The following is a 15,157-nucleotide window of genomic DNA, read 5'->3' as shown; positions in this document are numbered from 1 at the left end:
AATATGGGACTATGTGAAAAGACCTAATCTACGCTTGATAGGTGTACCTGAGTGTGACGAAGAGAATGAATCCAAGCTGGAAAATATGCTTCAGGATATTATTCAGGAAAATTTTCCCAACTTAGTAAGGCAGGATAATATTCAACTCCAGGTAATACAGAGAACACCACAGAGATATTCCTCAAGAAGAGCAACTCCAAGGCACATAATCATCAGATTCACCAGGGTTGAAATGAAGGAGAAAATACTAAGGGCAGCCAGAGAGAAAGGTCAGGTTACCCACAAAGGGAAGCCTATCAGACTCACAGCAGATCTCTCAGCAGAAACCCTACAAGCCAGAAGAGAGTGGGGACCAATATTCAACATCCTTAAAGAAAAGAACTTTCAACCAAGAATTTCACATCCAGCCAAACTAAGCTTCATAAGTGAAGGAAAAATAAAGTTTTTTGTGAACAAGCAAGCACTCAGAGAATTCATCACCACCAGGCCTGCTTTACAAGAGCTTCTGAAAGAACCACTACACATAGAAAGGAACAAACAGTATCAGCCTTTCTAAAAAATACCAAAAAGTAAAGAACATCAGTATAATGAAGAATTTATATCAACTAATGGGCAAAATAGCCAGCTAATATTAAATGACAGTATTAAACTCACATATATCATTATTAATTCTAAATTTAAATTGACTAAATTCCTCAATTCAAAGACAGGCAATTTGGACAAAAAACTAAAACTGTATGCTGCATCCAGACCCATCTCACATTCAAGGATACACAAAGACTCAAAACAAGGGATGGAGAGAGACTTACCAACCAACCAGAGAGCAAAAATAAATAAATAAAAAGCAGAAGTTACAATTTTTGCCTCTGATAAAATAGTATTTAAAGCAACAAAGATCAAAAGAAGCAAAGAAGGACATTATATAATGATAAAAGAATCAATGCAACAACAAGAAGAGTTAAAGGTCCTAAATATACACGCACCCAATACAGGAACACCCTTATAAAGAGACTTAGACTCCCACACAATAATAGTGGGAGACTTCAACATTAATATTAGACAGATCAATGAGACAGAAAATTAACAACGATATCCAGGACTTGAACTCAGATCTGGAACAAGTAAACGTAATTAACATTTATAGAACTCTCCACTTTACACAAAATATACACTCTTATCAGTACCACATCATATCAACTTAGAAGTTTAAACGAAATGTTGGTTGGCTCCTTGTTTGTTACTCTCTTCCCTCATTTTCTTTCATGTCTCCATTATTAAGGACAATTATAGGCATACCCATATTTAGACTGCATTCTAGCCCGGGCAACAAAGCAATACCCCCATTCTCTCTCCCTCTTCCTCTTTCTCTTTCTTCCTCTTCTTTATTCTTTAAAAAAAAAAAAAAAAAAAAAGAATTGGGGAAAGAAGAATGAGACCACTTGGATGACGAATTACAGTAAGGTAGGGTAACAGTTGTCATAGTTTAATAGGAGTTAATGTGCTCGACAAAGAGCATTTCCAAGTGAGAAGAGCATATATTTACACATACACACGTTTAACCATTTTGTGGATAGAAAACAAAAACTTTGACTTTGTTACTATTTTGAACTAACTGGAAACAAAAGTCACTTAAGAAAGGTGCCTGGCACTTATGTTCAGGGATTTACCCATATCCCACCACGATAAAGTTTAATTTGAATAAATTTTATTTAATTTTAGACTTAAGAATATCGGTAATATAAAATTATAAAAACCTTATTTGTAAGAAAGAGAAAATAAATTGGCTAGAAAGTTTATTGGCAAATCTAGGTCAAGCTCCATAATTTAAAATTATTTGAAACAAAATTAAAAACATCTATAAAAGGTCAGAACATTCAGTATTTTAAGATAAAATTGTTTTTCAAAAAAAAACCATGGTTATAAAAACAACAATTTGGCAGGTTACACATTTTTAAATTATAGAAAACATTAAAAATAAAATATCTAACAAAATGTCTTGCTGTTGCTTTGGGGGAAAAGGTGGGGACAAATATTTTTTATTTACATATATTTATTAAAAGATTTCCATATGGTATTGCGAACAGTCCCATGTCTCTTATATTTTGCTATCATACATGAATTCACACAAAGGAGTTGGGATACATAAAATTACAAAGGTGGCAGAAAAGCAAACCAGCCCACATCCAAATACACACTAAAAAGGGCATAATTCAGATATATAAGGCATATTAGTTTTAGAAAAAGAGCACTGCCCACCCCCAGTTGTATACACACACACACACACACACACACACACACACACACACACACACACACACAAAAACTCCACTTTATTAAACCACAAGAGGGAACAAAATATATCATAAGTAACTGATCTTTCATTTTCCTATGTTAGTTTTTACATTTTCAATCACAACAAAATATGTTAAGAGGATTTTTTTCAAATGTCTATGGTTCAAACACGATGAATTTTTGTAGCTGACATTCCATTTTGTACTTCTGTTGTTTCATTAATATAGGTATACGCCTAAATTCTTTAAAATTACAACTTTGAAAATTAATTGTAAGAAGCTGCTTTCCATGTATATGCCACAGTTCAGTGTTAAAATGCCATTCTGGAAAACTGGTAAATTACAACACACAGGTTTAGAAGAAAAAGAGTAGTATCACTGAATATATATTGCAATTTAACAAAATGTTTTACTGTATTTACCCCATGTACTTTTTTTCGAGATGGAGTCTTACTCCGTCCCCCAGGCTGGAATGCAATGGTGCTATCTTAGCTCACCATAACCTCCGCCTCCTGGGTTCAAGTGATTCTCCTGCCTCAGCTTCCTGAGTAGCTGGGATTACAGGTGCCTGCCACCATGCTTGGCTAATTTTTGTATTTTTAGTAAAGAAGGGGTTTCACCATGTTGGCCAGGCTGGTCTCGAACTCCTGACCTCAGGTGATCCACCCGCCTTGGCCTCCCAAACTGCTGGGATTACAGGCGTGAGCAAACATGCCTGGCCTACCCCATATACTTTTATACTTTGAAATCTTAGATTAATAAACTGAGGAATTTTATTTACTAGAAAAATGTCCCAAATTTCTGTTCTATTGCTTTATACAAAACTCTGCATAAAGCTTTTAGTTTGATTTTGATAGAATTTGTGTTCTGTAAACAGCCCATATGATGATAGTTAAAACAATATTTTACATAGTATATAAAGGTATCTTTCTCATCACAGTTCTTTTAGTTGGCAATAACACATTATATATAGTAATCATTATTTTACCAAGACCTCTGCTATTATAAGACTAGACCTGAATACCTTCCCCTTGACGACAGTAAATCTATGAATAATTTTAAGAAGAAAAAGTTAAGCATGACAGCACAGCAATGAAGTTGACAATTCTTTGTGAATACATTAAGATATGGGTTAAACATAGGCATGAAAACTAAAAACAAGTACTGTTAAGAATATTTACATACATACGTCATGGCTTATTAAGAAACAAATTATTAAAGCATGTGAATAATACATTATATCAATTCACAGTATAAACATACTTTGAGTAATTTCATTCAGGAATAATAAAAATATAGATATAACATGAGTTAAGCACTATTAATACATATTCTTGTTCTATCATATATATGAAAATATACATATATAGTTCTTTTAAACCAAACTTTTTAACATAAATATTCACTGATTTAAATACAAGTTGGCAGAGGTAGAATTTGTGTCCATGTTCATGATTTTCAAAAACAAGTACTTCAAATATTTCACTACTGTTCTGTTCTTTTGAAAATCCACATGAGAACTCATTCAAAGCCATTCTGAAAGGGGGAAAATTGAAAAGTGGGTTAAGAGAAAAATCATAAAGTTATTCAACATATTCATAAAAAAGTAAAATTTAATAATGTTTTAAATGAAATTATGGACTCTAATAAAACTCTGTGCCCCAAATCCAGTTATATTTAAGAAGTACTGTTCTACTTCTTAAAGTTCAAATACAGTTTTATTCATTGTACTTTATTTTATTCATTTACTTATTTATTTAGAGACCGGGTCTTGCTGTGTTGCCCAGGCTGGAGTGCAGTGGTGCGATCACAGTTCACTGCAGTCTTGATCTCCTGTGTTCAAGTGATCCTTCTGCTTCTGCCTCCAGAGTAGCGGGGGCTACAGGTGCACATCACCATGCCCAGCTCAGTTTTATGGTATTAAGTAGAGATGAAGTCTTACTATGTTGTTCAGGATAGTCTCAAACTCCTAAGCTCAAGTGATCCTCGCACTGTGGCCTCCCAAAATGCTGGGATTACAGGTGTGAGCTACCCTGCCGGGTTTACACTTTTGTTTAAAAAAGTGATTTTTGCTTCCTTATTAATATATCTCTTTATTTTATGTTTCCTCAGTGAGTCTGTGTGGTATTGCATTATAATAAGACATACAGGTGGAGTACAGTGGCTCATGCCTGTAATTCCAGCACTTTGGGAGGCTGAGGCAGGATCACTTGAACCCAGGAGTTCAGGACCAGTCTGGACAACACAGTAAGACCCATATCTATAAAAAAATGCAAACATTAGCTGGGTGTGGTACACACACCTGTAGTCCCAGGTACTCAGGATGCCAAGGTGGGAGACTGCTTGAGCCTAGAGTTCAAGGCTGCAGTGAGCTCTGATGGTGCACTGCACCACTCCAGTCTGGGCAACAGAGCGACACCTTGTCTCTTAAAACAAAAAACAAAAAACAACAAAACAGAAATATGTTCCATAATGATATTTTGGTTAATGACAGACTGCATAAAAGATTGTGGTCCTGGTCGGGTGCAGTGGCTCAAGCCTGTAATCCTAGCACTTTGGGAGGCCGAGGCGGATGGATCACGTCAAGAGATCGAAACCATCTTGGTCAACATGGTGAAACCCCGTCTCTACTAAAAATACAAAAAATCAGCTGGGCATGGTGGCATGTGCCTGTAATCCCAGCTACTCAGGGGGCTGAGGCAGGAGAATTGCTTGAACCCAGGAGGCAGAGGTTGCGGTGAGCCGAGATCGCGCCATTGCACTCCAGCCTGGGTAACAAGAGCGAAACTCCGTCTCAAAAAAAAAAAAAAAAAGATTGTGGTCCCATAAGATTAAAATGAAAATTTCTGTTTAACTATAAAACAGCCTCAGGCAGGTCCTTCAGGAAGTATTCCAGAAGAAGGCACTGTTATCACAGGAGATGACAGCTCCGTAAGGTTACTGCCCCTGAATATCTTTCAGTGGGACACAATGTAGAGACAGGAGACAGTGATATTGATGATCCTGACTCTATGTGGGCTTAGGATATATGCGTCATTGCTTTTAGCAAACAACTTTAAAAAGTAAAACAAAAATTAATTTTATAAATAGAAAAAGGTTTATAGAATAAGAATAAAAAGAAAAAACATTTCTGTACAGCTATGAAATACGTTTGTGTTTTAAGCTAAGTATCATTATGAAAGGGTCAAAAAGTTAAAAAAAGTTTATAAAGGAAAAAAGTTATAGTAAGCTAAGGTTAATTGTTGAAGAAAATTTTTAAAATAAATTTAGTATAGCTAAGTGTACAGCGTTTATAAAGTCTATAGCAGTGAACAGTAATGTCCTAGACCATCACATTCGCTCACCACTCACTCACTTACTCACCCAGAGCAACTTCCAGTCCTGCAAGATCCATTTGTGGTAAGTTCCCTATATAGGAGTATCATTTGTTATCTTTTAAACTGTGTTTTTACTGTACATTTTCTGTGTTTAGATGCACAAATACCATTGTGTTACAAAAGCTTACAGTATTGAGTACAGTAACATGCTGTACAGATTTATAGCCTAGGAGCAAGAGGCTATACCATATAGCCTGGGTATGCAGTAGGCATATACCATCTTTGTATAAGTACATACATTCTATGACATTTGCACAATGATATCACCTAAACAAATTTCTCAGAACATATCCTGTGTTGTTAAGCAATGCATGACTGTATATATTGGGTCTCTGCCCCTGTTTCGTGGCACACAGCTCCTTGTAATCTCCAGAGTGCTAAGTGTGTCTTTTGCAAGTTAATGAGACGACTGGTGGCTGGGGACCCCTAGATAGCTTCAGGATGGGGGCCGGTCATCAGAAAGACCAATGCCTGACTAGAGAATTGGGCTGTTCAATTCCCACACCTCAACCACCAGGGAAAGGAGAGGGGCTGAAGGTTGTGTTGATCACCAATGACTAATAATTTGATTGATCATGCTTACTTGGTGATACCTGCATAAAACCTCCAAAAACTGGATTCGGGAACCTTCCAGACAGCTTAACACTTGGTGATGCTTGGAGGGTGGTGTGCCTTGAGAGGGCACAGAAGCTTTGAGCTGCTTCCCTGACAATCTGCCCTACACATCCCTTCCACTTGCCTGTTAATCTGTATCCTTTGTAATAGCCTTTTCAATAATCAGGTAAATGTAAAATGTTTCCTTGAGTTCTGTGAGCTGCTCTAGCAAATTAATAGAATGTGATGAGGGTGTTGTGGAAACCTCTTCAGTTAGACGCACAAATCACAACCTGAGGCTTGCGATTAGCATCAAGGGGAAGGGATCTGTGTGACTGAACTCTTAATCTGTGGGATCTGACGGTATCTCCAGGCAGATAATGTCAGAATTGAGTTAAATGTTGAAATTGAGATCAATTGGTGTCTGCTGGAGAATCTGGTGTCTGAAGTGGTGCTGAGTGGTGTCTGAGAATAGGAAAAACCCTTCTGGTTTTTCCTGTCTCAAATAGCATGTATTAGATATGATAGTCAAAAAAGAAAGAATAAAAATTGGATTGTATATTTTAACTATCAGAGAAACACTAATTTGAGATGCCATTTTATAGTTGAGCAATTCTTTTTTTTTCCTTGAGCAATTCATTTCTGAGTGCTTAGGGAAATCCCTTAAAATTAGTTTTGGTGACAATATTCAGAATACATGAGTAGAAATAGACTAGTAAATAACAATCTCATTAATATACTTCAAAAATTAATTGTAAATTATTACAAAGTTATAAATTATAAGTTTGTTAATGGTTATAAAACTTTTCTACTCCGCATGGACTAGAATCATTGTAATTTTCAAAAATGGAAAATAACAAGTGTTGGTGAGGATGTGAAGAACGAGAACCCTCATGCATTGCTGGTGAAAATGTAAAATGGTACAGCACGTGGAAAACAGTTTGGCAGTTCCTCAAAAAGTCTGACAGAATTGCCATATGACCTAGCAGTTCTAGTCTTAGGTATATACCGAAAGATTTGAAAATAAGGACTAAAACAGATATTTGCACAACAATGCTTACAGCAGCATTATTCACAATAACCATATGGTAGAAACGACCCAGGTGTCTTGATGAAAGGATTTTAAAAATGTGGCATATCCTACAATATGGATGAACCTGGAAAATATTATTCTAAGTGGAATAAGCCAGACATAAAAGAACAAATGATTTCACTTACATGAAAATTGAAAATAGGCAAATTCATAGATATCAGAAAAGTAGATTTGAAGTTACTAGGAGCTGGGAAGGTGAGGCCTGGGGATTAGAGTTATTGTTTAATGGATACAGAATTTCTGTTTGGGGTGATAAAAAAAATCTTAGAATTAGATAGTGGTGATGGGTGTGGTGGTGTGCCCATAGTCCCAGTTTCAGGAGGCTGAGGTGGGAGGATTGCTTGAGCCCAGGAGTTTGAGGTTTCAGTGAGCTATGATCATGCCACATCCTTACAGCCTGGGTGACAGAGTGAGACCCTGGCTCTAAAAAAAAATAAAATGCAATAAGAAACAAAAGCAGTGTCTAATTCATCACAGCTTCAGGGATTGCTGGAATCTACGTTCTGTATCAGCGGTTCTTAAAGTGTCGTCTGGGGTCCCTGGGAGCCCCCAATACTCTTTCAAGGACTCTAGAAGGTCAAGCCTATTTTCATAAAACCAAGGAATTTTTTGCTTTTCACTCTTATTTTCTCACAGGTCTAGAGTTGAGTTTTTCCAGAGCTACAGGATGTGAAGAGACAGGAAGTAAATATTTTAGATTTGTGGGCCACAGGGTCTATTGCAACTACTCAACTCTGCCACTGCAGAAAAGCAGTCTTGGACAATCTGCTAACAAATGGGTGTGGCTGTGTGCCAATAAAGCTTAATTTACAGAAATAGGCAGTGGTATGGATTTGGCTTGCAGATCCTAGTTTACCAACCAACCCCTGATCTAAACTGCAGCTGTAAATCAAACATGAGAAAATGCCTGTCACACTCTTCCAAGGCTTTGTAACAAGAAGGTGAACCACCACTTGATCACATTAAAACAAAACAGCAACTGAAGGACACAGTGACTACAGTGAACACTGAGAAGTGGTCCTCAAAGTAAAGGAGAAAAATAAATGCCTTAATCAAACACAAAAGCAAAAGCAGAGCAATCAGGAATCATTTAAACCTAGGCCCTACAAACATGAGGGCATCAGTATGTTAAAGAATAGCACATAACTAATGTTCACAATGGGGATTCTGAGTCAGAGGAAATGTTTAATTATCTTCCATATATTTCTATTAAAAGAAGCAAAGAAATGCATCAATTTAAACAAGACTGGCATAACTATTTCTGTCAATGAGTATGCATTTTTCACAGTTACTACCTGTCAAAGCCTGAGTCTGACTCATGTTTCTTTCCCATTCATTCCCATCTCCAGTGAATTAGCACAACCCTTTGACCCTTCCTCAGTCAAATGCGTCCTAGCTCTTTACAACTACTTTGGAAAACGGTTTTGCCATTATCTACTAGAGCTTGAACATACATATATCCAGAGATCCATCCGTTTCACTTCTTTTTCCCTCATTATTCCCCTACAACCTGCCCTTCCTGCCAGGCTGGGACTACTGTGCCATGTGCACTCCTGTTTCTATGCTTTGTCTACACTTTTACTACCTATTACTTGTAGCTTGAATTTGGCCCTTCATCAAATAATACCCTGTGATAGCTCATACTGTTATTTAACATTATGCTGTAGATGTCTTCTCTTTTTAAATTTGGGTATAATTTACATGCAATAAAATGCATGGACCAGCCTATAGTCCCAGCTACTCAAGAGGCTGAGGTGGGAGGACTGCTTGAGCCCGTGAGTTTGAGGCCAGCCCAGGCAAGATAGTGAGAACCCTGTCTTTTTTTGGGCGGGGGAGATAGGGGCTTGCTTACTCATGCAGACTGGAGTGTAGTGGTGTAATCATAGCTCACTGCAGCCTCAACCTTCTGAGCTCAAGCCATCCTCCTGCCTCCGTGTCTGCCCTATGCCTGGGCCAGTAGCTGATAGCTGGGACTAGAGGTGTGTGCCACCATGCCTGGCTAATTTTTGTATTTCTTGTAGAGATGGGGGTCTCACTATGTTGCCCAGGCTTGTTTCAAACTCCTAGCCTCAGGTGATCCTCCAGCCTTTGCCTCCGAAAGTGCTGGGATAACAGGTGTAGGCCAGTGTGTCTAGCCAAGACCCGATGTCTTTAAAAAAAAAAATGCATACACTGTAAATGGTCAGTTCTATAAATTTTTACAATTGTATATAACCCACAGAAGTACTATCACCAAGATACAGAAGTTTTCCATTACTCCAGGAAGTTCTCCTGAATGTCTTTTCAGGCAATCTTCCATTTCCTGATGTAGAAAACTACTTTCTGAATTTTTACAACCACAGATTAGTTTTGCCTGTCCTTGGTGTTACATACGTACCTTTCTGATAATTACACATTGATATGTTCAGGAGAATGTGAAGGAGACCTCAGAGTAGAACTAAGGGGTGGTGTAGGAAGACCATGTCGACGCATCTCTTGGATTGCTCGTTCTCTATTAGTAAAGATCAAACAAGAGTGATATATGGAAGCATCAGGAAAAATCAAAAAGTGGCATACAAATATAAGAGTATAGCTAATTTGTTATAAATTACTTAATTAGTATTACTATTAAACTTGAATCCTATGTCTTTGTACGATTTTTAAGTAGTGGACAAAAGAGTTCAATTAAAAGAATATGTACTATAAGAGATTGTTCAAAGCAATTATGTTATAACCATGTCAGAATAGCAGGCTGTCATTAAAATAATACCTTAGAGGCAAAATGCTTACTATATATGTGTGTATATATACACATATATGCATATACAGATATATAAAAATATATGTGTATATATACACATATATTTATATTTATATACCTATAAATACAAGTTTATATATATAAATTATATACAATTTATATATACTATATATACACACATAAATTTTGTGTAATATATAAAATTTATATATATATTTATATATATTCACTTATATATATTATATATATTATAGTGAATATAATATATATATTCACTATATATAAATATATATATTCACTATATAAATACATATATTCACTATATATTTATAATTTATATATATTCACTATATATAATATATAGTGAATATACATATTATATATAAAATATTTATATATATTATATATATAAAATATATATATAATATATATATAATATATTTATTTATATATATAGTGAAAATAAATAGGATACCAACTGAACACATAGAGAGACACACACAAACACGAGATGGCGAGATGTTAAACTCAAAAAGGCTAATGGTGACTATGGAGGGTAGAGCTTACAGATGAATTTAATTTTCTTCTCTATCCTTAAAAAAATTTCAACAAACCTGTTTAATTAAATGCCTACATGCTAGACCTTTCTATGGTACTTGGTGCTAATAACCACCCTTGGTTTTCGTGGCACTGTATCTCCTGGTTCTCTTTCTACCTAGATGGCCTCTCCTTAGTTCTGTTACTGGATTCTTTTCTCTTGCCTATACTTTGATGTTCCCCACAGCTAGGTTTACTTGTTCTTCTCCTATGCTTTTTTTTTTTTTTTAAATAGGGGCTTGCTCTGTTGCCCAGGCTCAAGTGCAGTGGCACAATCATAGCTCAAACTCCTGGCCTCAAGCGATCCTCCCACCTTATCCTCCTGAGGAGCTGGGACTACAGGTGCACACCTTCATGCCCAGCTAATTTTAAAAATATTTTAGAGATAGGAGTCACACTATGTTGCCCAGGCTGGTCTTGAACTCCTGGCCTCAAGTGATCCTACTGCCTCAGACTCCCAAAGTGCTGGGATTACAGGCATGAACCACCATGCCAGGCCTACCATATCATCTTGCACATATATCTTGCCCTCTCCCATCTTTCTGCCTCAAAAGTCAGATTGGAAATAATCTATTTTCTCTTTCATGCTTTCCTTCCCTGTGTCTGGGTCTGTCCCCACCCAGAATGGGGATTATGTTGCCATATCCTTTGTGGGCTATTCAGAGTCTCTGGCCTAGACTCTTTCTGCCTTGAGTTATTCAGTATCTGGGATTTCTAATTAGTTCAATGCTTTTCAAGATTTGTTTATTATTACTCTCTCATAGACTTTTTCCTCCCCAGATTATCCCTCCACCCCGTGAAATTTTAATACACTCCTTATGTCCTGTGGCCCTTTGGAGGGACATAAACTATTCTACTAACTTATACTACCAAAAATTTTTTGCCACCTCTATCCCCTATCCCCAAGAAATAATTTTTTTCCTTGGAGGATGGGGGGTGATACTGCACCATTGAGAATGCATGGTGTAGTTGGATGGTAAGGTGCAGGAAAGATATGGTCATGAGGCTCAAGGTTTCATCGGGGGCTAGGGGCAAGGAAGAAGGGGAGGAATTGTGGAGAGGTCTATAACCCTAGGCAATAGCTTGATTTAGGACCTTTTGATTTGCAGAGATTTTAAGTTATCATTAAGAAATACAAATCATTATATATGTACAGTTTAGCACTAGAAAACTAAATCTTCTCAATTATAAGAAATTAACAATCCTGCTTCACGTCACTGCTGCTACCTAAGACTTACTTTTCTATTTGTTTGGTTTTTGAGACAGGGTCTCACTGTTACCCAGGATGTAGGGCAGTGGCACGAGCACAGCTCATTGCAGCCTCGACCTCCTGAGCTCAATCAATCCTTCCACCTCAGCCTCCTGAGTAGCTGAGCCTACAGGCACCCATCACCATGCCCCAGAGTATTTTCAAAATATTTTTGTAGAGATGGTATTTCGCCATGTTGCTCACACTGATTTCAAACTCATGGGCTCAAATAAATCCACCTGCCTTGGCCTCCCAAAGTGCTGGGATTGCAGGCACGAGCCAACACACCAGGCCTTTTTTTGAAATCATATTTATTTATTTCATAGCAAATTGTCTCTATACTTCAAACAGCACATCACTAAAAAGTTTTGATGTAAATAGGTAAGAATAACTCAAAAACTGATCTAACATGCAATTTGACCACTATTTGAGAATGAAATCTCAGGAATGCAGATGTCTATGGTATTAATACAGTAGGAAAGAGTAATGGAAAACAAGTAACTTGGCAACTGATTTGCAAGTTAGACTTCGGTTTTAATTCTTAAACCAGGTCTCATTCCGGGTTTGTAATGCTTGGGGATTAAATTTTTCAACATAAAGCAAATGAACCAAAATATGAGTGAATATGAAAATTACTAAGCTGTAGGGAATATACTAGAGAGGTTATGGGTACAGGTTTTAGAATTAAAACCTGTTTGGTTTTACTCTTGGTCCTACCATTTACTATTTATGTGATCTCAGTTTCCTATAACGTAGGTATAATAACAGATTTGCTGGTAGGATTATTCAGACACTTACGTAGTGTCTGGCCCACATTTGCCAACTGCTGCTTCTGCCTTCAATAGCGTTACCTCTACGACGATTTGTATTTGGAGCATCCTACTTGAACCATACATTCTGGAGCCCGTGTAGGGGTTGTTGCTCCTTCTCTATATTCTTTGAAATAATTTTGGGCTCTAAATATTTATACAATACTTGCTACTTTATTTTTCAGATTATTAAACAATTTTATTCAATAAATATTTATAAAGCATCCACTATGTAATACTTGCTATTTTAGTTACTGCAGGGATGTTACCTTCTGCAATACTTGTTGACTTTTTTAAAAGGAAGAATTACCAAAGAAATGTACTTTATGTATCAGCTTTTAAAAAAGTTTGCTTTTTGCAAGCCATATTAAATACTTCTTGAAGTATGATAGAGAACACATAAAAACACTGTCAAATGTAAACAAAATTTGTCTTACCGTTCGTATCTCTCAGTTGAGATCTGTCTTTTCTGAGCATCATAATCTGTTTGTAACTGTGCCACTTTAGCTCGAAGCATGGTGTTTTCCCGGCTTTGACTAGTCCTTAAAAATAAATTTTAAAAAGTCAAGAAATAAATATTCTGTTTTGTAGAGTCAAGTGCTGTGGGTTTTCTAAATTAATGAAGAGAAGATCAAGACCTTTCAACAAGAATTCTCTAAACTTCTAGAGCTTCTATCACATTTTCTTTTTCATTCATTTAGTTTATGAAAGATTTACTGAACTTCTATTACGTGCTAAGCACTAAAGCAGTGCTAAGGACACAAATTTGAATGAGAAATAAACTGTAACACCAAGATATAAAGTGTCTTCATTGGCTCTTTCTTGACTCTTGCCTTGGAAAGAGAAATATTAATATTTTTAGTACCTTTCAAAAACTCATTCTTCCATGTGTACTCTACCCTGGGTTTCCTTTTCTCTTCCTATAAATATGCCTAAATCTTTAAAAACTCATTCTTCCATGTGTACTCTAACCTGGGTTTCCTTTTCTCTCCTATAAATATGTCTAAATCTCTAAAAACTCATTCTTCCATGTGTACTCTAACCTGGGTTTCTTTTTCTCTTCCTATAAATATGTCTAAATCTTTCTATTCTAAAGATATGATATCATCAATCTCTCCCAAAGTAATCAATGCACATATGTGGGTCAAATCTCACAGCCTTTTTAGGCTGCTGCTGACATCTCTGCCTACTACATCAGCACCTTCAACTTCGACCATGCCCTGGTGCCTGAGGATGGTATCGGCAGCGTCATCGAGGTCCTCCAGTGGCGGTAGGAAGGCCTGGCTTCCTGAGACTGGTAGGGAACAGGGCAGCCTCCCTGTTCTTCCCTCGATCCAAGCTTCCAAAGACTCCTCTAAACTATTTCCTTAAGCTCTGGAATGAGCCCCCATTCCTGCCGGGGGACCCTCGCTCTGCTCTCTGTATGTAGGCTGTGTGCAGGCACCGGCCCTTCTGTGGACACCTGTATGTACTTGCTGGAGGAGTAGGCAGCTGCTCGCCTGATTAGGTGTGCCAGGCAGGGGAACATGGTGCTCGGGGCTTAAGCCCCCAACCCATCACTCCCTGCACAGCCTCAGGGTTTGCACAGTCCCTGCCTGAGGCCCGAGCTATTCCCCCCAGCCTTCCTGGGCCAGCTGTCCCCCCGGACAGGGCCCTGACCTCCATTCTGCCTCTGGTGGTGTCGCCTTCCCTGGGCCAGGTGAGTCCTGACAGTGCCTCTCCCTCCTGAGGCCTCCAAGAAAAGTATTTTGACATCTCTCTCTCTTCTGTTTTTATTGCCTTGTTAATAAAGGACTTTGTAGTGAAAAAAAAATAGTTTATGTTCCTAATTTACAGCAGAAGACACAGCCACCTCTTCTCCTGAGAACACGCCCTCCTTCACTGACTCCTCTGTTCATTCCTCAAATGTAGGCGCTTTCCTAACGTTTCTCTTCCCATTCACTCCCACGGTACCACCTCTGCAGTGAAGATACACAGGTCTGCACATCCCAACGCAGTGTTTCTCTAGAGCCAGTCTCCTGAATTTCCAAAAGCAGCAGACATAGAAGCCAAACATTGGGGATTCACTCAGGGTGGTGGGAAAAATATTAGGGGAAAAATATTAGAGAAAGTTACTGAATATGGTTTCAAACCATTTTGGAAGGCCTAAGGGTTTTTTCTATGGTTGTTGGCTGAAGGCAGCCTTGTCCCTTAGTTAAATAAATTAGAGTAGAAACAAAGGAATGTGGGGGTTTACCTAACTTGTTTATTCATTAACCTCTGATCATTCTGGATAACTCTCTCAGGGGAAGGTTGATCAAGGAATATCACCCACTAATGGTGTTTGCTTTGGGCATTGGAACCTGTCCTTTAATCTTCTCTCTAGTGGTGTTGACTCAGAATTTTTGTCACTTAACGTGTGCTAAAT

The 15,157-nt window shown here is 37.6% G+C and overlaps 1 protein-coding gene across 7 annotated transcripts in view; it reads right to left on the bottom strand.

The window, feature by feature from the left end:
• Positions 1-15,157, bottom strand: part of CEP135 (centrosomal protein 135) — a 186,990-nt gene that overhangs the window by 70,628 nt on the left and 101,205 nt on the right. For 2 of the 7 annotated variants that reach the window (XM_074396162.1, XM_074396160.1), the window contains exons 24-25: positions 13,188-13,292; positions 781-9,846 (exon numbers count right to left, since the gene is read on the bottom strand). In XM_074396162.1, coding sequence (XP_074252263.1) covers positions 9,744-9,846; positions 13,188-13,292 — 208 coding nt within the window. In that variant the 3' untranslated portion in view covers positions 781-9,743. Of the gene's footprint in view, positions 1-778; positions 9,847-13,187; positions 13,293-15,157 lie in introns of those variants that run through there. The other 5 variants (XR_012516838.1, XM_074396161.1, XM_039468549.2 and 2 more) reach the window with 5 other exon arrangements.

The sequence above is a fragment of the Saimiri boliviensis genome, chromosome 3, assembly GCF_048565385.1.
Source record: "Saimiri boliviensis isolate mSaiBol1 chromosome 3, mSaiBol1.pri, whole genome shotgun sequence".
In the NCBI taxonomy this organism is placed as follows: domain Eukaryota; kingdom Metazoa; phylum Chordata; class Mammalia; order Primates; family Cebidae; genus Saimiri; species Saimiri boliviensis.
Note: the sequence above shows the minus strand (reverse complement) of the source record. Positions and strands in the feature narration are given on the sequence as shown.